Source organism: Merops nubicus, unplaced genomic scaffold, assembly GCF_000691845.1.
Source record: "Merops nubicus isolate BGI_N331 unplaced genomic scaffold, ASM69184v1 scaffold195, whole genome shotgun sequence".
NCBI classification, from domain to species: Eukaryota; Metazoa; Chordata; class Aves; order Coraciiformes; family Meropidae; genus Merops; species Merops nubicus.
Window position 1 is genome coordinate 45670 of NW_008607467.1, and position 21604 is coordinate 67273.

The 21604-nt window shown below is 39.4% G+C and overlaps 1 protein-coding gene across 1 annotated transcript in view; it reads left to right on the forward strand.

Annotated features, from left to right (window-relative positions):
* Positions 1–17630: 17630 nt before the first annotated feature.
* LOC103772597 (RNA-binding motif, single-stranded-interacting protein 3) overlaps positions 17631–21604 on the forward strand; it is a 352252-nt gene continuing 348278 nt past the window's right edge. The window contains exon 1 of the mRNA XM_008939933.1: positions 17631–17773. Coding sequence (XP_008938181.1) covers positions 17631–17773 — 143 coding nt within the window. The remainder of the gene's footprint in view (positions 17774–21604) is intronic.

A 21604-nucleotide genomic window follows, 5' to 3' on the forward strand; every position in this document is an offset into this window, starting at 1 on the left:
CCCTGCATCTCTCATTTATTTCTTGCTGTGTGCACTTTCTTACTAAATCTATTCCCTTGATAGATTGAAAAGATGTTCTTGCCATTGGATAAAATAGCTAAGTGCAATTGTCACAAACACTAACTAGCTTAACCTTCTCGTTGCATAGCTACTGCTGCTGTTAAATATTTCCTGGGCTAACAGAGATCTTTGAAATGAGTTTTAAAGGTGTTTTTTTTTTTTTTTTTTTTTTTTTTTTTTTTCTTTTCATACACCCAGAGCATGGCTGTTAAACAATGGCAGTTTGAATGGAAACTATTTTAATGATAACAATAATGTCAGTTATTTGGATAAACTGTCAGCTTAGAGAGCGGACAGCAGCCATCAGTGGATAACTGCAAGGGAGCTTAGAACACAGAAAAAATTATCCTGCAAGCATAAGCAATGCCAACAGATTTTCAGAAAGGATAATTATCCTGCTACCTTGCTTCATGTACAAGTGTTAACATTGGTACTAGATACCAAGAGACCTTCTGTCCTGCCAACTTTACCTTCCCTGAAGAAAGGTTCTCCTTTCATATCTTTAATTGCTTTAAATTAAAAATATGGTAGGAAGCTCCAGATTTATGAGACATCTTGATAATCACTTACCAGCCTTGTCACACGACTGGTATTATTTATTTTAAAATTTCTTAATTGATACAAAGTGCCAGCCCCACCAACCACATTTGTTTCCGAGAGGTTCCACTCCAGCACAGTAACGGATGTGAAGAAGGGACTGGGTGCTGCTGCAAGGCAGTGGGCCTCAGCTGGGTGATGCTGTCCTGAGATCCTGAGGTCTTTGTCCTCTTCTTGTTAGGCATGAGAAGCACAGAAGTTCCCTAAGTCCACTTCTGCTTACTGGCCTGCCCTGGGTGATTGTGTTAGTCCTTGTGTGTTAGCGCTGCCCCTCCTTGGTGCTGTTGAAATCATGCTCAAGCCCGTGGACCATAGCATCATGGGAAAGGTTGCAGGCTCTTAGGATTGGGGAATGGAGATGATCTGTGCACACCTCCTAACTGATGCCACCCTGTAGGTAATAAATACAGCTAAGGGACTTCAACGCCCTTGGCTGCTGAAGGCAAGTATTGTGGGCATAGGTTAGAGAGTGTTGAAAATTTTTTGTTGGTGGTGGATTTTTGTTTTGTAGTTTTTTTTTTTTTTTTTTTTCCCAAGGAAACTGAGCTCACTTTAAAAATCTGTAAATAGGAATGGTAGACTAGGGTCAGAGGCAGCCAAAGTAAGCTAATTTGGATCTTTGAGTAAGATCAGGTCCTGCTTATGAAAATGGAAGTCGTTTGTCCTGTCCTGTTTTCATGAATGTCATATATATTAAAAGAACCTCTGATAAAGAATGAAATATTTCAAGAATCACTTGAAATTTGAAGTAATGAAACGAATAAAAAGCAGCCATGTAATTTTTGTTGGTATTTTTCTTAGTAATTTTTCAGTGCAATGAAGAAAATCCTGGTGCTTGGATTGTCGACAAAAAAATAAATAAAACCCCTTTAAACTCATCCATTGTCTGTGAGGATTTCTTCCTTAATTTTCAACTTCCTTTTTATTGTTCTGTTTGTAATGAAGCTGGGTCTTATTTTTGTTGCTAGTAGTTTGATGAATGGTTTGAAAGGAATCGGTGGCAATGGCCTTGTTTGCTCCTTAACCACTGTGGAAGAGGAGGGAGTTTTGTGTTTTGTGTTTGGTTTTAATTCCCTTTTGTTGGCATAAATTATTATTATTAAACATCAAGGTCAGTTCAAAACTTGGGACGCTGGGTGAGAACTGCTAATACAGAGGCATATTTATTTATTTTTATTTTTTTTAATAGATGTCTTTAAATTGGGACTCAAGTTTAAAGGGTCAGAAATATGAATTGTGGTAGAGTAATTAGCTGATAAACACTGTTTTAGCGAGCAGGCTGCTAGCCGTTGGAGCTGCCCGCTGCCAGGGCGTCTTCAAGTAAAACTCTGTGGCTAATTTTAAAAAAGCTCAGAACATTTTAGGACCAAAAATAGATATGTTTGTAATTAAAGATACTAAAATAGAAGCATCGGATCCCTAGAGATTTGCAGAAAAATCCCTGCCTCTCCCTGCTCCAGGTCTGCTGAAATCCCTGTGGCTTCAGCGCATCCAGGCCACCGCCTTGGGAATTGATGGCCAAGCCGGAGCCTTGCTTCAGGGGGTAGTTATCCCTTTTCCTCAGCCACAGGCACGATGCTGCAGCAAGAAGAGTGGATAAGATAGCTGAGCTGAGCCTAGAACTGAACCAGCGAGGCGATTATAAGCTTTGAAGCAGGTTGTCAGAGCATTGTGTAAGTTGAATCATGTTAGCTATATGCGCTCCTGTTGTACGCCACGTAGCGTTATGCAACACTGTGACATATGTCTGGGGTTTTTGTGTCTGTGCGAAGGAGTAATCCTGCTTCCCTTATGCAGGAGAAATAAAGGTCCTTTCTTTCTTGTGTGTGGAGCGTGATGCGGCTTCAGAGGATTTAATCCTGCCATTCATTGTGTTTGAAATGGCAAATTGACTTAAATAGGCCTGATTTTGCGTGTGTCCTCTGGACAAGGTTTGAGGGACCGTGGCTGCTTTGCATGGCTGTTAACGATGGCACAGCACTGTTTAGGGGAAAAATAAGAGGAAAAAAAAAAAGGGGAAATATGACCTGGTGTTTTATGTTCCAAATCCTGCCATCCAGCCTACAATCAGCTGCACCTCACTACTGCAGAAGGGAGGGATGTGGCCTGCAAAGGATTTTGTAATACTCCTGAGTGAAATGTAGAATAACAGTTATCAATGAGATGGATCCACTGAAAGTTTTGTGTTATCAATGCAGAAGGGTGCTAGAACAAATAGGCATCTGGTAACGTAGCAGTGCCTAGTAGAACAAATTGTCTGTAGCGTAGACATGAAACAATTTCATTCATGCCAGACTGGGTTGTGAAAGAGCATATTTAGAGGTGGTCATCTTTTTAACTATGCAGAAAACAAATTATAATGCTGGTAACAGATGACATATCACAAAAAGCTGCTTGTGTAAGTGCCCTTTAATTCTAAACTGTTACAGAGATGAAAGTATTCAGACTCCACCTTTAGTAACATATTGTGTTTCCCTATTTATGTTTGTTTCCTATCATGTGATGAGGTGCAAAGGAAGGTGTTGCTTGCTAATTTTAGCCTTGCAGACTGTCACTGCAGAAATCTGGCAGTTAACACTGGAGGGTAGTGCTTTAAGGAAAACCAGGCTGTTCTGTCATCATAATAGCACTGGGAGAGGGGAAATATTTCAAAATCATGTTTTCCTGGTTTGTGCTAACGTACTAGTTAGCTTCCTGCAGAAGTAGTACTAAAGACTATAAAAAACATTAATGAGGAATGAACAAAGTCTTTCTTTGCTGATTAAATGTATGTAGAGAGAGAAATTAAATTAATGTGGATGTGTAACTTCATAGCCATTGCCATGCTTTTCACATCTACGGTACTAATGGCAGAGTTCACCCTACGTACGGAGCCCCAGCTGTGTGTGTCCATTTCCCCATTGGAGCCTGGAACCGCTCCTGTCCTTCCACACGCGCTGACGCATCTGCATGTGGCTGCTGTGTAGAAGGGAGGAGGCAGGGAAAAGGAGAAGGATGCCAAGAGGCTCATTCTACAGCCCACAAAGGAACTTTTTAATTGTGGTCACCCTTGCCAGCCCAGTAGATCATCAAAGTTCTGCTGGCTACAGAGGCTCTTCCAGATGTGTTGAGAGCGGGGTGAGGTTTTGAGTGTGGGGAGACAGAGAGGAGGGCAGGGAGGGCCGGCCTCTGTATGGCAGCAGAAAGCTATGGCAGGGTCCCTCCCAGGGATGCCATGTTGCTGCATGTATTTCTTCCTATGCAGTAGTTTTCTCTGTTGGGCATGGCAGGATGAGGGAATTGTAATGATAAATGGACCTCAGTGAAATATATAATAGCCTGATAATAGGTTATTTCCTTCATGGAAAGACTGTAACCCTGCAAGAGCTATGTTAGCCCGGGGTTCAAGAAAGGAAATGTAGTGGCAAGCCGTTGCAGACAAAATACTAGGCATATGAGGGGTAAGATATTTAACACCAGTAGAGTTAAAAGAGCATCTATATATTTTTAGTCTAGGATTTCCTTTTAGGAGGAGTCCCTAAGAAGAAACATGTTTTAATAAAGACATTTGTTGTTCAGAGTGTGTTAAAAATATCTAGAAATTTTAATAATCTGACTATATTTTGACAGATGGATCACCGTGTCAATGACGTTTCTGTTTTCTTGCGAAAAGGTGCAATAGCAAGCCCTCTGACTGGGTGGCTGCCACCTCCTCATGTTTTTGAGGATTATCCATGTAAGATGTGACATACGGTAGGATATGAGCTTCACATAGAATACTCTGAATGGTAGGAAGAAGGTGGAAAAAGAACAACTGCCAAATTTTCCTTGTAAAAGAAGAATGGGAGGAAACAGCATCATATAATTTTTTTTTTTTTTTTTGGTGGCAGATGTAAAAGAAACAGATCTTCAATTTTTTTTCTTTATTATAAAAGAAAATTCTAAAACTAATTCGCACAAAGATTTTTAGAAAACTAAAGTCTTAAGGGTGAGATCATGGAAGAGGTAGGATCTTTGGAATGTGTTAGGTTGATGTTCCTCATATAGCCTTTGGCTGGGAAGTCCCATAGTGAAAGGTGTACTGGGAATAATTACTGTCTGTTTTCACTTGTTATGCCATTTCCCAAAACACCAGTTATCAGCAACTCCCAAATGTTAAGATCTCTGCTAGGTGGGCTTTTTGTTTCCCCAAGTGTGGTGTTTCTCACAGAAAGTAACTGTCATCTTATATTGTCAGACTGTTAATTATGTTAAATGAAGTTAAGGTTATGCAGTCAAAGAGTCAGAATTCAGGAAATGTTGAACTCTGTCAATTCACTGCTTGTGCACTCTGAATTTGGATCCTGTGTGAGTAGTCATTACCATGTAGTCACATAAATACTTGTTTAGGTATATTCTACTTTCCACAAGACACCAGCCTTTGCAGAGGTATTTAGTGGTAGTTTAGTTCCTTGTGTTGCAAGTAGGATTCAGTCCAGCTGTTCTCAGACACATCCTGGAGACCTGCAGTATTTGTGCTATTGTCTTTCAGTGTACCACTTCAGTTTTAAGATCACCGAAGAAGTTATTTTTCAGTTTTTCTTGGACCAAATTCCCCAAAACTCAGGCTTAAGTTATAATGCCAGTAAACTTACCACTTTAGATCTACTGTGTGTGACGTTTTATATCTGAAATGGAGCCTAGATACTCTTGAGTACTGTGTCTGAGTACACTGCCCATTGGAAGCTATGCCTTTATATGACTAGGGGAGTCAGATTGCCTTCCTCATTTCCAGAGGAAGGTTAAAAATCTATTTTTTATAACTAGGGGTGCATTTAATTTAAAATCTTACTAACATTGAACTTTGATTATTTGATGGCAGCAGGCAGTGGTATTAGTGTTATAACTTTTCATCTCAGAGATTTTTAAAGATCTGCTGGTTTATTTCATTTCAAATGTTTGAGAACTAGAGTGCCTTTGAAATGGTACTGCTTTTTCTTAGACCGTGTTTCCTTAGACTACACTGTAGCTCTTCAAAGAAGCTGAGGAATAGGATTTTCAGCATTTCTAATTCCTTTAACCCAAGGATATTGCATTAATGTAAATACTACTGCTGCTGAAATCTGTGTGGAACGCTGTTGTTTAATAATGACTTTAGCAAATGAACTAAGCATGGCAAAGGAGTAAAGTTCAAATGTCTCAGTTTTAGTAAATCCTTTGTGTGCAGTTGAATTTGATTATAGGATGTATCTGCAGCTGCAGAAATCACTTAGACATTTGTTCTGTAAGTAAACTTGGAGAGTTTTTAATGTACTTAATGCGTGAGGCGAAGGACTTTTTTGTTGAGTAGTTCTTTCCTATAGCGTTGGATGTACTGACAGTAATATTTTGAAAGAGCCCTTTGCTTTAGTCAGTCAGTCAGTTGCTTCCCCCAGTGTGGTGTTACCTGTAGTCCTGGTAACACAGGTGCATTCCCTCCTACCATCCAGATTGTTGGTGATGGTACCATGTTGCAGGTTGTGCTGAAGTCAAGGTAATCAACATCTGCTCCTTTCCTACAATCTGTAGAGCTGGTTGTCTTAATCCAGAAAGCAAGCAAGTTGGCCATTTTGCCCTTACTCATGCACACTGGCTGTCACTCTTCCTCATTCTGCTTTTTAATGTAAATTATTTTTCATTTTAGAATTGAATTCCTTCTTTTTTTTTCTCAACATTTTGTATATCTGAGTCTACAACAGGGGTATTAAATGGTATTAAGACTTTTATATCTATCTGATTTGAAATATAAACCTTATTGTTATATACTAATATTCTTCAAGCATCTATTCTAAAGCTTGGTGCATTTATTAAGGAAATGTATTAAGGAGACTTTCTTCTTATTTTGCTTATCCTGATTTAACATTTGAAATCACCTCAAATACATATTCTTTCCAGAAAAAAACATGCAGACTTAAAAAGTAAATCGCGTGCGAATGAAGAATATTAAAAGGTCAAAAAGCCAGAAAGCTAACAGAAGAGACTGGAGGCAACGTTGCAGTGCAGAAGGAAATTTAAGCACTTGTTTATCAGGAAATATTATTATTTTTATGAAAAACATATTAAATAGAGATGAATATATTAGAATCTCCTATTTTTTGTTCCCCCCAAATTTCTGGTTTATTTCAAGAATTTTAACGTGTATCCTGTAATGCTGAATTCCTGCTGCTCGGAAAGGAGTACCTGATTTTCTCAGTTAGTGTTCTGGTGGATTTTACACAGATCCATACCAAAGCAGTGGAGTCCTCACATTGCAAGGCTCTTCACCTCTGAGCACACAAGTTCGTGTTCTTTGTATTGTTCCACACAGTATGGAAAAAGTGCATGGCACTAAGCCCAGAATGACTTAGGCAAAACATCTTTAGCTGAATCTGTGTGTGTTAGCAAGATGCTTGGCTTGTCATCCCACATCATTTAGCAGAAAATAATGATGATTTTAAGAAACTCAGAAAAGAAAGTTGTCACGAAATTAAATTTCTGTAGTGGTTATAAGCCATTCTAAGCATATCAGAAAGAAGAGGGTAGGTTACTTATACCAAACTGCAAGTTAATTTTGTATGGATGTTTTAATTGAGTCAACATTTCTAAGCGCATGAGTCAAATGACATTTTAAACTTTGGACAAGCACAGAAGCACAATCTGTGGTTGAAGAAATGAGAAGAGTCTAAGAACTTACAGCACAGTAAATTTAGACTTCCTCCTGACCCGAGAAGTGCTAAAAAACAGAGATGGTGGAAACATGGAAGAAAGAATTAGAAGGGAAAGGACTTGCTGAATAATACTGGATTACAATGTAAGAAATTGTCTTTTGTGTATATCTCACTAGCAGGACAGGTTTATGTGTGTTTACATTCCATGATTTTGAAGTGAAATGAACATTCTGACATTATTTTTACTTTAAAAAAATTCATTATTTTTATTTACCTTCTACCAAAACCAGATGTCAGAATCTCACTAGTTGCTAAGAAATAGTTGTCATCTTCCAATGACTTTAAGTATTACAAAATGTAGGAGGAGATTTCAGCATTCACTAGTCCTGTGGGCATTCTGAGGACCTCCAGTCATGACAACAAAGTGTATGCAGGGCAGTAACTGCTGTGGCATCTAGTTACACAAGTGGTCAAATACCCCAGTGGGGGTGGGGTGTGGGGTGAAGGGGTGTGTGAAGGGTGGTGTATTTGATCAGCTTGGACCTTTGCCTCAGTCTGCGCTTGGTGTGAATATAGGATGTATCTTGAGGGTTTAGTGCTCAGGCAATTCAGCCTAAGGTACAAATGATTTCCTAATAAGACTATGAATGGGAAAAAAAATCTGGAAATATTTTATTTCATAGATTTGAAAAGACAGCAGTGTTGGCATTTTTTACACACAGCACGCAGAAGTAAAGTCATCCTCAGAACCAATATAATTTATAGGAAGTTTAATTTTAAGGAAAAAGATAGGAATGTCTGTAAATAAATTGAGTATAATTTGGAAAATTAAAAAAAAATAATAGAAGAAAGAGGTTCTCTCTATTTGCATTAATTATTTCATTTATTTAGTAAATTTTACTTTGGGTGGGTTTGATTGATGTCTGGAAGAAAATCTAAATGTAAATTATAGTAGGTGCTTATTAAATTAAAGAAAATTGAATAGCATTTCCTACGTAATGTCCCATGTCTGCTGTGTGAAATCTAGAGAAAATGGAGATTTTTGTAAGACATCAGAGTCTACAGTAACAAAGTGGAAAGTGCTTATCTGTTCTCAGCTTCCTTAGCATGAGTTAGCACTTAGTGACACTAGCTAAAAATCAAAGTACTTAAATCCCAAAATGTGTCTTGGCAAGTCTTGATGACCCTCCCAGGTAGTGTTTTGTGTGCTCCTGGGATGTTGGTAGAGTGATGCTCAAAGCTGCCTTTGACCTCGTGAAGGTCTGGAATTCATCTCATTACCAAGTTCCCTTAAGGCTTGCAGTAGACCTCTTCCTTCACCTCCGTCTTTACGTGGGCCTGAACAGTTTCCTAGCTTGTGTGTAATGATGACTTTATTATGAATCTAACTCTTACACAAACAACTCATGTGAAGAATGTAAAGAAGAAATTAGAATGGGTGAGAGGTTCCTAATGTGGTGTTTCAGACCCAGCTGCCTGCAGTGAGACCCGTGTGTGGCTACGCTGGCCTCCCTGCCTCCCTTGGCCTTTCGTGGCACAGGGTTCAGGGATGGCAGAAGCACAAAGGTGCCCAGCACTGCCTTGGCCAACTATACCCATAGTCTGACACCTAACTCCAACTGCTACCAGCAGGGTCTTATCCCTGCTGTGTCAGCTTACTGATGGAAGGCTTTCTAGCTCTCCTTTAAGTGACATTACATACATCAGTCTCATGAGGTTGGTTCTCTCCTTTTCTTCCTAAGTGTGGATTTAGGTATGAGCTGTAATGGCCTCGATGGACAATTGTTTTAAAAGCTTGTTGCTGTCATGAGCTTGGTATTTGCACTGGAAGCAAAAACATGGTGAGGTTTGTGAAGGCTCATATCTTCTGTGGGCATCCTCTGGCCCCTGGCCTGGGAGAAGTGTGTTGCTGTAGCCCAAGAGCTCCCAAAGAAAACATGAACTCTGGCTATTGTGGAATGCCCCAAATTCTGTCGTGATGGTGTTGTGCTGTTATCTTTGGGACAAACCTTTCCCAAACTCTGTGTTCTTTGTACTCCTTTGGCTGCAAGAGAGGAGGCACAACTCATATAGCACTGGGTGGAGGAGGTAGAGGTTCCCCATACACATCCAGAGAAAATTGTTGTGGTAACATAGGGACATGATATGGCCCATTCCTGGGGAGCTCTGCCACCAGTGATTCCTTCATCCCACCATTGCTTATGTCAACAGTGGCAGATTTCCAGCTTAATTCTTGCATAAGAAATACAAACTGAGGAAACTTGGCTTGGATTTTTAAAAACCTTTTCAGTTGGGCTTGCTTTCTGCAAAATGAAAACATACCTGCTTCTGATCTCTGCTCACCAAATTCTTAAGTGAAGAGGAAAGAAATTATATTGGCTCTTTGGGTTTATTCTATGCTATAAATTCAGTTTTATGTGATGGGATTTTATAATACTCAAATTCTCACACCAGTGTTGATGTTGTGGTATGTGTGCAGAAAAGCAATGCAATGGAGAACGTGCCTTCTACATCTCATTTCCAAAATGCTTTTAGTCTGCCACATGTAAACAAATACCCAGAGAGTAAATTTAGTTTCTCAGAACCAAAAATGTGTGTGTTTTTGCAAACATTTGGAAAGTTAAGTACAAGCCTTTCAATCTGCATTTTTATTCTTAACTTTAAAATAGACTTCCTACTCATCATTGTAGCCCCAAAATTGGCTACTTGGAAATGTAAACTCAAAACAATAATTTCTGCTTAAATTTGTTAGTCCCTCCATTTTTTTTTTTTTATCGCAGAGTTGTTGTATCACAGGCAGTAATTGCTGTCATATTTTGATCTGTGCTCTAAAATATTTTTATTAAGGGTATTGCAATGTTTTATCGTCCAGATTGCCCAGATTTAGTATTTTTAAGATCCAGATTCTCTTCACATTTAGTCTCAGTACATCAATAAAATATGAATGGATTGGATAATAAAGCAATAACACTAATTTATGTCAAAGAATATAGGTTATTGTTTATGAGTTTGCCAAAGTGCCAAAGTACTTTATCTACAGAAAGAATTCTTCTTCTCCCTTGCTGAGAAATAAATAATACCACAGGAATGGTCTGTCATGGGAGCTTCCTGCCATGAAATAAATGGGAGGAGACAAGGCTGTGAAGGTTATTTTCCGCTCTGGAAAATATTTGTTTGGTGACACAGCTCTTATTCCCAGTCTTTGGCTTTTTTAGTGCTAAGGACTAAATTGTACCCTCAGGTCTGGATGAGAGAAGCCCTAAATTCAGGGAAGGTGCTGTAGTTTAGTCCAGAGCAACAGGCAGTCCACAGATGAACGGAAAACTTCTTACAAGGGATGAGTAGGTTTGTTTTTGGTATAGCAATATGTAGGGAGGAGAGGGCAAAGTTGGCAGCTCGGCAGCTTACATGTATTTAGTGACCAAAATGCAGGGCAGCAGCAACGCTCGGGACATCATCCATCTGCGAATGATGCTCTTCATCTCTGTGCTGTTCCCTTGTCTTGGACTGGCTTTTTGCTGGTGCCTGTTCATCTTCAGACGAGATGATCATCAGTCTCTCCTAATGATATGTGCTTTAATCCACTTTATTATTTAAATGTCATTGTAGTGCAAAACAAGCCACTTTCTACCTGACCAATTTGCTTTAGATGTTTCCCGTTGGTCATGGTGGGAAGTGGAGTGATGCATGAGTTGACACATTTTGGTCTGTCTTAGTGGAGATAGAAGATACAGTGATCAGTGAGAAAATTTTCAGGCTTGTAGTGTTTATCACCCGGGCTAATGGTTGCTGAAGTCTCAGGGCCCTGAAAGAAAACCAGCACAAGTGAATTGCTGGTGTGGTTGGTTCATTGGTTGGTTTGTTTCTTTTTCCCCTTTGTTGGTTGGTTTTAATGCAGAAAACTGTATAGAATGAGCTGTACTCTGCCCGTAGTGTCCAAGAAAGGACTTCCTCCCCTTCCCATGGATGCTTTGCTTCCTTTCTATTGTCGACCTGGAAGTGCTTATAAAATGCTAAAAGCTAAGCAGTTGTGATTTGGAAGAGAAGTATTTTAGAACAGAGAAAACTGAGATGAATTGTGCCTGAGCTTATGCTTTATGGACCTCTAATGCTTTCTGCCATGTTCAAGGGAACTGTAAGCCCCAGGATTATTTAGCCTACTAGTTTCAACAACTTTGTGTGTGAAACAAAGATCTCAGAGTATGTATCTTACTGACCCATCTAATCCCAGTTTTAATCTGACTGTTCAATGACTGCTGTACCTGTTGGAGAACTAGGGGGTTTAGTTTTTTTTTTTCATGATTTTAATTTTTTCACAAGTGATTTTCTTTGCTATGTGAAAAGAAAAAGTAAGCAAAATACAATGGTACTTTTTTCCTATGGACTAAAGAGGTTATTTGAAATAGCAAGAAATAAATTCAGTGTATGCAAGAAGCATAAGCAAGATAGCACTGTGATTTAATAATTCTAAGTTTGTTTATAGGTAAAATAAAAATCATTATTTTTACTGAGAAAGCTAATTGGATTGACATTTTATTTAAGCTCTAAAACTATTTCATTCAGTATAGATACAGAGTAGCCAAACCACTTTACATAAAAATCATTTTTATCTGTGGAAGAATTAAGGATAGCTTTAGTTGTTAACTCAAATTTTAGTATTTTACCCAGTTTTAAGTAATATTGCAGTCCACAAGAGCATCTTTCATCCAGTGATCACAGAGTATTATATAAGCCTTGAAAGGTAAGGAAGGATTATTACAGATGGGTAAACTAGAGATGTGAGGAATCTAAATTACTTGTTTGGGGTAGCACAGTGGAGTAGTGGCAGTACAGAGAGCGTAACCCAGCAGCTCTGCCATACCAGCCTTCTTGTATCTAGCAAATCGCTTTTAAAGGCCTTGGAAGGGTTTCAGATACCTCAAGAGCCTTTTGATGTATGTTCTGGGTTGTTTTTTTTTTTTTTTGGATGGAAGAGCTGTGATGGAAAAGACTTTGGAGCTTATTGTCTGTCTTCATCTTCTGAGTTTACTTACATTTTCCCATGCCATTCTGTTACGAGTAGAAAACGTTGCCAAATGGTGGGTTATTGCTTCTACAGAAACAGTCCAGAAAGCTTTGTCACTGTGCAGAGAGGTTAGAAAATATGTGCACTATTAAACTGTTTGTTTTCTGTTAGATGTCTAGGGAAATACCTGACTATGTAGGGAAGCATCCAAGAGGAGCTCTGTCTTCCAGGCCTTCATTGGCCGAATGGGAGCTAGACAGTAGACGTGGCTGGGTTCTGTGAGACCAGTGAATCCCTAACTTGGGAAGAAAATTATGACTCAACTTTTTGACTGCAGCCTTTCTCAAATGCACAAAGTTTCTGTGTTGCCAGTTTCAATGTTCATCTTTTTTTCACTTCTCTGTTGCACCTGGCTATAGTTGAGAAATACAGCTTACCTTTTGTTGCTGCTCCTCACTGAGGAAGTCAACCAAAGCCAGAAGAGTTGTTGTGGCTTGGGTCTAATTATTTTTATCATTTTTGTACTACCTCTCCGTTTTCTCTTCAACTATAATGATTGTCTTTTGCTTAATATGAGACTTGCCATTCAATCGGCTCAAAAATCCCATCAACGGGCTGATAAGTTGGTGGCATCCTCTTGTCATTACTGTAATTGATCCATAAGAACCCTCCAGCTCTCACAAATTACTCTTTGGTACAGTAGGGTGTAAAGAGAACAGTATTTTGCTGTTGTGAGCTGTAAACTGATATTTGCACAATTTATTTCTATTTAATTTCCCTTATTTTATTTTTCTCAATCAGGAGCTAAGGGAATTATGTAGCAATTGGGCTCTTAAGTGAGAAGAGTCTTGCAGCTGGAAAACACTGTTCAGAGTAAAATGGGTAGTATATGTTCATGATTGCCTAAATAACACATTTCAATGCAGGACTGTCTGTTGTACTTTTTTTCTTTTTTTTTTTAACACACTATGATAGCAAAAGTCAACATTTTGGTGTTAATGGGGAATTTTTCCAAGACCTTACTTTCAAGTGGCTAAGAGAGTACAAATTTGGGATAGCCAAAGGTGAATACAAATTGGCTAGTCCATTAGCATAGCTGTCCAGCTGCATCCTAGGCTCTGAGGCCACTCCAAAACCACAAGCCCAACTGCCTCAGAAGCCTGCCAAGGAGCCAGCTGCTGCTAATAAAGCAGACTCTACAACTTGGCATCTGGGGCCTGTGATTCCCATCCAAAAGGATTGTATGTGAAAAATATTTGAAATTTGTCTTTTTAAGTAGTGTTTTGCTTTGGAAGAGAAATGCTTTAGCCTAAACTTGCAACAAGTGAAAAACTACATAAGAGTAGTGTGGTTGCCATGGGAAGATAAATACTGTTCTTGTATAAGGATGTTGGTTGTTGGAAGGAGGAGTGTTGTTCAGCATTTCTGTGTTACTGAGTAAGAAAGACCAAGGTATCTCATTATTCATGCTTCGCTGTGCGCACTTGCATGGGACGCTGTTTCAGAGAGCTTAACAGTAGGGCTTAAGCACAAGGGTGTGTTCCTGAGACTGGATAAGAATTAAAGACATTAATTTCTCATTTTTAAATAATGGAAAAGGAGAAATTTCATTCATTTTTCAAAGATGAAAACAAATCCTATTATCCAGCCGTACTAAATTAATAAGCTGCTTGGAATGATCTACAAACTAGTTCATTCCCCTTACATTCCCCATTGAATAATGAAGCATGAGAATTGAAAAAGGAGTTGGTTGCATTGGTTATTTGAAAAATGAATGACGAAGCCAGCTCTGAATTCCAGCTCCCTTTTGAAGTAAAACGTGTAGATTTTGCCTAACACTTTTTTCTAGTGCTGCAAGTCCTATACTTGGCTGTGTTGGCAAAACATCCTTCCCAGATTTCCACAGCTGGTGTCAGGGTTTTCTGAGCCAGTCTGAAAAGCGTGCTCCTCATGACTCTCGTGGCATAGCATTTAAGTGCTTTGCCCCTGCCATGGAGGGGGCTGGTGTCAGAACAAGGGACAAATTTCCTGTGGCGGAGTGCGCAGGTGGCTCCCCAGGCGATGTCCCCCTTCGGCATCATCCAGGATCCTGTAGCTAGTGGCCCATATCTGGGATCATCGTCAGGTTGCCATTCATTTCTTTCATTCAAGGTATTAGGTGGAGATTAACAAACTGGACCCTTCACTCATTTGGAGGCAAAATGCATGCTTCTCTCATCAGTCATATGCTCATCAACTCAAAAAACAAGAACTCAAAGCTTTCTTCTGATTTGAAGCTTTGAATCTGGCAACTGGCCAGAAGATGTCATCAGCCCTAGTACAAGCAATTTTGTAATCCTTCTGCGGATGGTATTCTGGGATATTGGATATGCATGGAAATTACTGTGGGCTGCAGTGGCTGAGATTTATTAGTGAAGACCTTTTGGAATATAGCAGTTCTTGATGGTCTGAGAAGATCAACATCCTCCAAAGTGGAGTGCAGCTGCCTCTCTGGCCACCCTCAAAGCATCTCCCAGGATGCTGCTGTGAACCTGGGTGTCTGTGTGTGCCTATTGTATGAGCAGCACTTGCTTGAGAGACCACCTATCCTATGGCCTAATTCTCTGGGTGTACTGAGGACTGTTTTTTGGGAGTGTTTTTTTAATATCTGTGGCCTTAAAAATCAGTGTAAATGTAATTTGTGTTCACTTCTAGGTCCCCTTTCAGCTGACCAAGAGGGATAAAATGCCTTAAGCTTAAATTAGAATTAGGCCCCCAGTGCTCTCCTCTGTGTGAGGATAAAGATCTTATAATAGAATGAAAATTACACTTTGTATTTCAAAGATATATTTCCACTTTTTTTTTTTTTTTTTTCTTGATTGCTAGTTAGGTTGGCGTGAGAATAGGCCACTTACTGATTATCCCCTGCTAAGACATATATAATAATAACAATTAATAATTAAAGTATATAGCACTTTATTTGATTACAGAAAATTCTTTTCTTTGGGTCGTTTATGTGCGTTTGGTGCGTATGGTAAACTTGGAGGTGTGGGGTAAAGCAGTAATAATGTCAACTTGACTTTTGAAATTGTTATTCTTTTTTAATTTTACCTTACCAATGCTCAGAGATCACCACAGGATATTTCTTGAGTCCTTGGTAAGCTAATAGCAAACATGTGCTATACACCGTCACGTCTACCTCTGCCGTGGCCTTGGAGTGCGCAGAGATTGAAATATGCTTTCAGCCACTATGTTTTAAGGTGCACGTGTCTCTGTATTTGTTGGAGGTTGCTGTTGCTTGCAGTTTTACCCAGCCATCATGCCATAGCTGTGGCGTGGAGCTGATGTCCAGGATGTGCCCGTGGCACTGGGGCTGTCAAGGTGGTTCCCTGTGCTGGAACTCGGGGCTGCTGCTTTAGCTCTCTCTTTCTGGGAATAATATTGAAGCTTGGGTGGGTGGGGATTGCCCAGGGAAAAAACGTGTGTGCAGAGAAATACGATCTGTATGCATTAAGTGCTTTTGGTTGTCAGCAAAAGTATCTACACAGATACTATGGGAAGGGAGCTCATTGCCCTTTCTCTTTTACTGTTCATGAGAGTGAATGTCATTACTTGCTAGCATGGCGATTGCACTGTCTATTAAACTGATTTTTCCTCTTAATGGATCCTGCTTGATTCAAATTAAAACAAGGCTAGGTTGCAGAGGAAGTCTTACGTTCTGACACTTGATGGTGTGTTCCCACTTTTGTGGTTTAAATGGGAGAAACTAGGAAGGAAAGAAGGAAGGAGAAGGCAGCAGGAAAGGTATTGCTGCAAGTGTGGTGCTTTATGGGTTTCATCAAAGCCTGTGAGCTTCACCCATCACTGATGCTCCCCTTTTCTCCAACTTTCTTTGCTTCTTCTAAGTAAAAGCACTTGTTTGGAAGAGTTTAGAGCTACAAATTAAAAAATATCCATCTACTGAGGCTCTGTTTTAGTGTGTGCACAATTATAAGCACTGAAGTAGGGCCACCAAAACAAAGGGCTGTTGATTAGCATGATCAGGATGACTCACAGACTTCACTGTTCAAGGCCTAAATGCAGAATGAGCATATTAGAAGTCACTAAATGGTCATTGCCACTGTAATGAAAATTGCATATATTTTGCTTTTATTGGTCAGCATGTCATGGTTTACTTAGCACCGTCCCAGCATTTACCTGCTGTTGTAACCACACAAGCTGCTATCAGAATATACTGATGAACTTGTGGAAATGGGATTTCTTCCTTCTCAGCAGCTGGTTGCATTCCTAGTACTCTGACTCCAGTTCTTCCAACCTCTCCACCTGTGCCCCAGCACCCTCAGCTTCTCCCCCAGACCTCAGCTTTTCTGAGTTGGTCACAGCTTTACAGGACATGGCCTCCTCCTTCCAACTACTCCTCTGTTCTGACAAGTACTTGGGGCTGTGAGTAAATGCTGATGGTCAGAGAGCCAGCAATAGTTGCAGCAGCTTAAATTCCCTGTTGTTGTCTCAGTTCAGAGGTGCTGAGGTAATTTTTAAACATGTGTGTTTGCTTTCATAACATGTATCTATCAGGGAGTTAGGGGAGAGTGTTGTTTTCCCTGTGAGAACACCTCCCTTTTAAAGTGATATTTCTCAGTTGTTGTCTGTGGTTTGTGGTTGTTCAGAAGTGGGTAAGGTTTTGAGAATGGAAGGTCTTAGCCTGATCATCTTTTCCAAACTCTGTTCTCTGCTGTGAAAGCTGTCTGTAATGGAAGAGTCTTTTCAGACTGCTTTGGAATTTTTTTCATTCTCAGGCTAGCCAACTTTCTTCCACCTGACTTTGCTTGTACTGGATGCTCCTCATGTTTAGAAAAGACTAACTAGGCATTTGACAGCAGCTTCCATACCTTTGGCTAGATCATAGTTGTGTTTTAGACTGTTCTGAAAGCAGATTGTGTTGAACTTTTTTCTTTAATACCAGTTACTCCTGAATATCAGTCATTTCAGAGCTTCATTTTGTGATCTAGATAAAATAGGCTCATAATCAGGCTACTTCACTTCCAGATTAAAAACAAACAAACAAACAAACAAATATATATATAATGCACTTCATAGCCATGGCTAAACCCAAAGTCTTGGCCCTATTTTGTGATTTGAAAGGCATTGCTAGCCCGGGGTGGGTGCGCGTGCTGTAGGAACGGGCAGCTGGAGGCGGGCAGCGAGGGCAGGACAAGCATGCCCTTGGCAAGTGGTTCTGGAGTTACCTGGGTAAAGCACAAAAATCTGCCATGCTTCTGTTTTCCAGTAACAGCCTTTTCATTCTGTTTTGTTTCCAGCAGTCCTATGCACCAGCTCCCCACCCCATGGCTCCTCCCAGCCCCAGCACAAACAGCAGCAACAACAGCAGCAACAACAGCAGTGGAGAGCAGTTGAGTAAAACCAACCTGTACATTCGAGGCCTTCCACCCGGCACCACTGACCAGGACCTTATCAAGCTGTGCCAGCCGTAAGTGCACTTAAAACACTCAGTGTCTTCAGGTAGCAGAATTTCAGTTGGCCTTTCAGTTTACACTTACGGATGTCCTCAAAAAGACATTCGAAGCTTCCTACACTTGGAAGTTAACAGTATTCCTTTAGTTTGAACAGCTAATTGATGCCTATTGAAAACCTTCTGGTAATGAATTTTGGGATAAAGAGAGGTGATGGCTTCCACACTGACTTCTGTTTATTTTAATCTGTTTTCTTTCTTACGTTAAAGGAGAATTATCATGGCAAATACACTCTCCCTGATACAGATTTTATGGTTACAATGATCTGTGCCTCACAACTCAGTGCACAACAAAACATGGGTGTTCCCACCTCGGTCATTTATCATATCTTTTTATTGTTGTATCACATGTTGCCAGACTCAAAGATTGAGACGTATGAAACCTGCCGAAAGTGGCCTTGTAGCCATCTAATTAACTGCAGTTCCACTGAAAAATGATGATGTAGAAAGTAGCACCTTCTACCGCTCTGTTTATCTTGAGAGTCATGTTTGAAAATTGTACTGATGGATATCAGTTTTATTGTGGTTTATTCCTTTGAAACTGGAGAGGTAGCAGAAAGGAGCTCTTTGTTCCTCATGCGTCATCAAAAGAACTGTTCCCTAAAGTGTTGCATCCTGCTATCCCTCCTCACTTGACTGAATGTAGTAGGTAATGAGTAGAAATGAGAACCTGTTGGGATTTCCAAAGTCTTGATTATTACTGATGACATGTGGGAAGGGAATAATCCAGTTTGAGATTCCAACCAGAGATTACCTAGGTGGGATTTAGGATAATACATTTTTGTGTTGAGTTAGAACATGGAGAGATTTGAAAAAGAAAAATCCACCTTTACTATGATGCAGAACTGCAGCACTTTTGCTGTTGTATAGTCTATTCCAAAAGACAACAGCGTTACTCATACTTTTCATCACAATTCAATCTTTCAAATAGGGATCAAGAAATGAAGTGTGGAAAATCAAGGTACAGTCTTGGACTGATCTACTGACTTGAATCCATATGACTGTTGTTTTGAAGCTTGCAATAGGAGTAACAATTCAGTAGGATGTTACAATTTTGTATCGTTCTGCCTTACCTGATTTTGACTAAAAATGCTGACAGACTTCCCTAAACATGCTGTTACATGAACATGGCTGGCCGGGACTGGAACTAGCAGTCTTACTGAAAGTCATACCAAACTACATTCGTTGATGCTTCCTGCTGGTGACAAAATAATCCCAGTTCAAGGGCCAGATCGACACTAGGTCTAAAATGACCATAGTTTACTTATGTTCAGAGAGCTATGTTGCTATAGGTGTTGAAGTTTGACCCTTTCCAAGACCAGACAAATGCTTTCAGCTGATCAGGAATGAACTAAATATTCCTAGAGCAACCTCACAGTTTTGGTGCTTCGTGCTTCAGTCATGGTATGAGGCTGTAGTATGAGCGGTGCTACCTGAATCAAGAAGTTCAGAGCGCACACCCCTACTCTTTTTTCTGCATATGGGAAGTGCACATCAAGTACCTGAGATCTTCCTTTCTGCACCATGGCAAAATTTTCAATGTGTTCCATAAACTTAATGTTGCCTATGATTAGAGGGTTTTGTACTGCTATCATGAAGTTCCTTTGTAAACAGATGCTCTTTAAAAAAATGCTGGCATTAATTTTACTGATTTTCTATGCTTTGGCTGAGTGGAAGTGAGGAGAACCCAGATAGTTGCTCTGTCATTTTTCAGAATATTAAAAGTATTTATGAAAGCAAAAGGGAAGGACATTATAGGGAAGCTTAAACAGGGTGAAAAACCCAAGAATTTGTCATGGCAGCGTGTAGATTTTTAAATTAGTATATTGCAAGACATTCCCTTTACCTTTTGCAGATGATTGCATAGTGGAGGTGGATAAATGTCCAGATCCCTTCTCTCTTTTCCTTCCCTCCCCCCAGAAAAAAGCCCAAACAAATGAACAAAAAAAACCCCAAAAAACCCCAAACAGTATGTATAGCAGCAATCTGCTTCTATATGACCACGTTTGTCTCTTCAGAAGTGTTGTTTTCTGTAGAACACTGTTAGCTTACTTAGCTTTGGTCTCACCATGCATCAAAGACTTCATGTGAACAAGTACTCACAGAACAGCAGAAGGTGTGGGCTCTGACACTGCCTGAGTGGAAGTACGAGCATAATTTGATACAAGGTGTGAAATGAAAACCTGAATTCCAAGCCATAAACCATATTATTTTTCAGTACAAGATTTTTGAAGAGATGTGTTTAAGAGAGATATTCACCAAAACTAGCTTATGCCCAGGACACTGGTTCCCCTAGGCTAGCTACCAGTGCCTAAAATGAGTCCTTCTGAACCCACTCTAGCATGTGACAAGGCTGCCAGCATTACAACCGTCGCTTTTAATGACTGATGTTTGGTAGGTCTGAGGAATAATGTTCTAAACACAGGCTATTTCTCCCTCAGAAGTATAGGAAATGTGGATAGTTATGTACAATAATTGTAGCCCATTCCATTTCCACATTTATTTCAGCAAAGCCATCCTCTGAGTGATGTGTAACGTATTTTTATTTAATTGCGTTTTGCTAAGTGGGTTATGGAGGTAAAAAAAAAATTACTCAGAATTGTTTGATGAAGTACATTGTTTTGGTGATAAAGTATATTGTTTTGGAGAATCCTTCCTGCTTTTCAGTGTTTCTGCTGTGTATTTTTGGGAGGTGTGTGTTGCACACTAAAGAGAAAACAGCAAACTGGAGTACCACTGGTGCTTGAAGTGCAGAGTCCATTACACGTGGTGTCAGACGTTTCTGACAAATGTCCCGACACTACCAAACCTTTTATCAATTTAAGAGTAACCTTGTCATAGGAATCTGTCAAACTGTTCATATAACTAAAGGAAAACAAGTCATCATACGCTGTATAGTAGCTGAGTAAATAAAAAAAAAAAAATGGCTACTAGAAAATTTTCTTTTTCTGTGGTTCTGATCCTCAGTATTTGGTTTAACATGTGTCCAGCAAAATTATATGAAATTCTTTTTTATAGCAGGGAGCTTGTTAGGTTACACTGTATTTTTTAAGACTTGTAACCTTTGACATAGTCATTGTATAATTGAAAATGAATGAACGGGAATGTTTAGTAAGCAAGAATTTTTTGTTCTTTTATGTATGTATCCTCTTTTTGTATTTTCATAAATACTGAGTAAAGGAACTTCCAGAAATGGACCTTGGCCTCTCAAACTTTCCTGAGATTTTTGAAAAAGAGAATTTATAGCAATCTGTGATCATAGTGATCATCACAATTTATTGGTCTAAAATTTTGATTTTTAAATATGTCATGAAAATAATAGTAAATATCACATCATTAACATTTATTTCCCTGAGGTACATAGTCTCTGCTGGTGCAATGGTATGTGCCATTATATCTGTATCTTCCCAGTCAAAATATGCTTTTAATCAAATGGAAAGATAATGAACCTTCAGGTGTAAAATTACAGATCATAGGTAGAAAAATGTGCATGGTGTGTTGCTGTGCAAGCAAAATATAAGGTATTATCTTTGAATCATTCATAATATTCAATTATGAATATTTGAAATATTAATAATCTGTCACTCTTATTTTCATTCATGGTGTTATATTTAATCCAGAAGAATTCAAAAATTCTCTTAAAAACATACATAGATGGCTTAGTCCCCTGTTGGTGTATCGGACACATCCCATTCTTACTAACTAGTGGAGACAGACTGAAAGAAATGTCAAGCACAAACATTTGAACTTTATTATTTTGGAATATTCTTAATTTAAAAAAGTCACAGT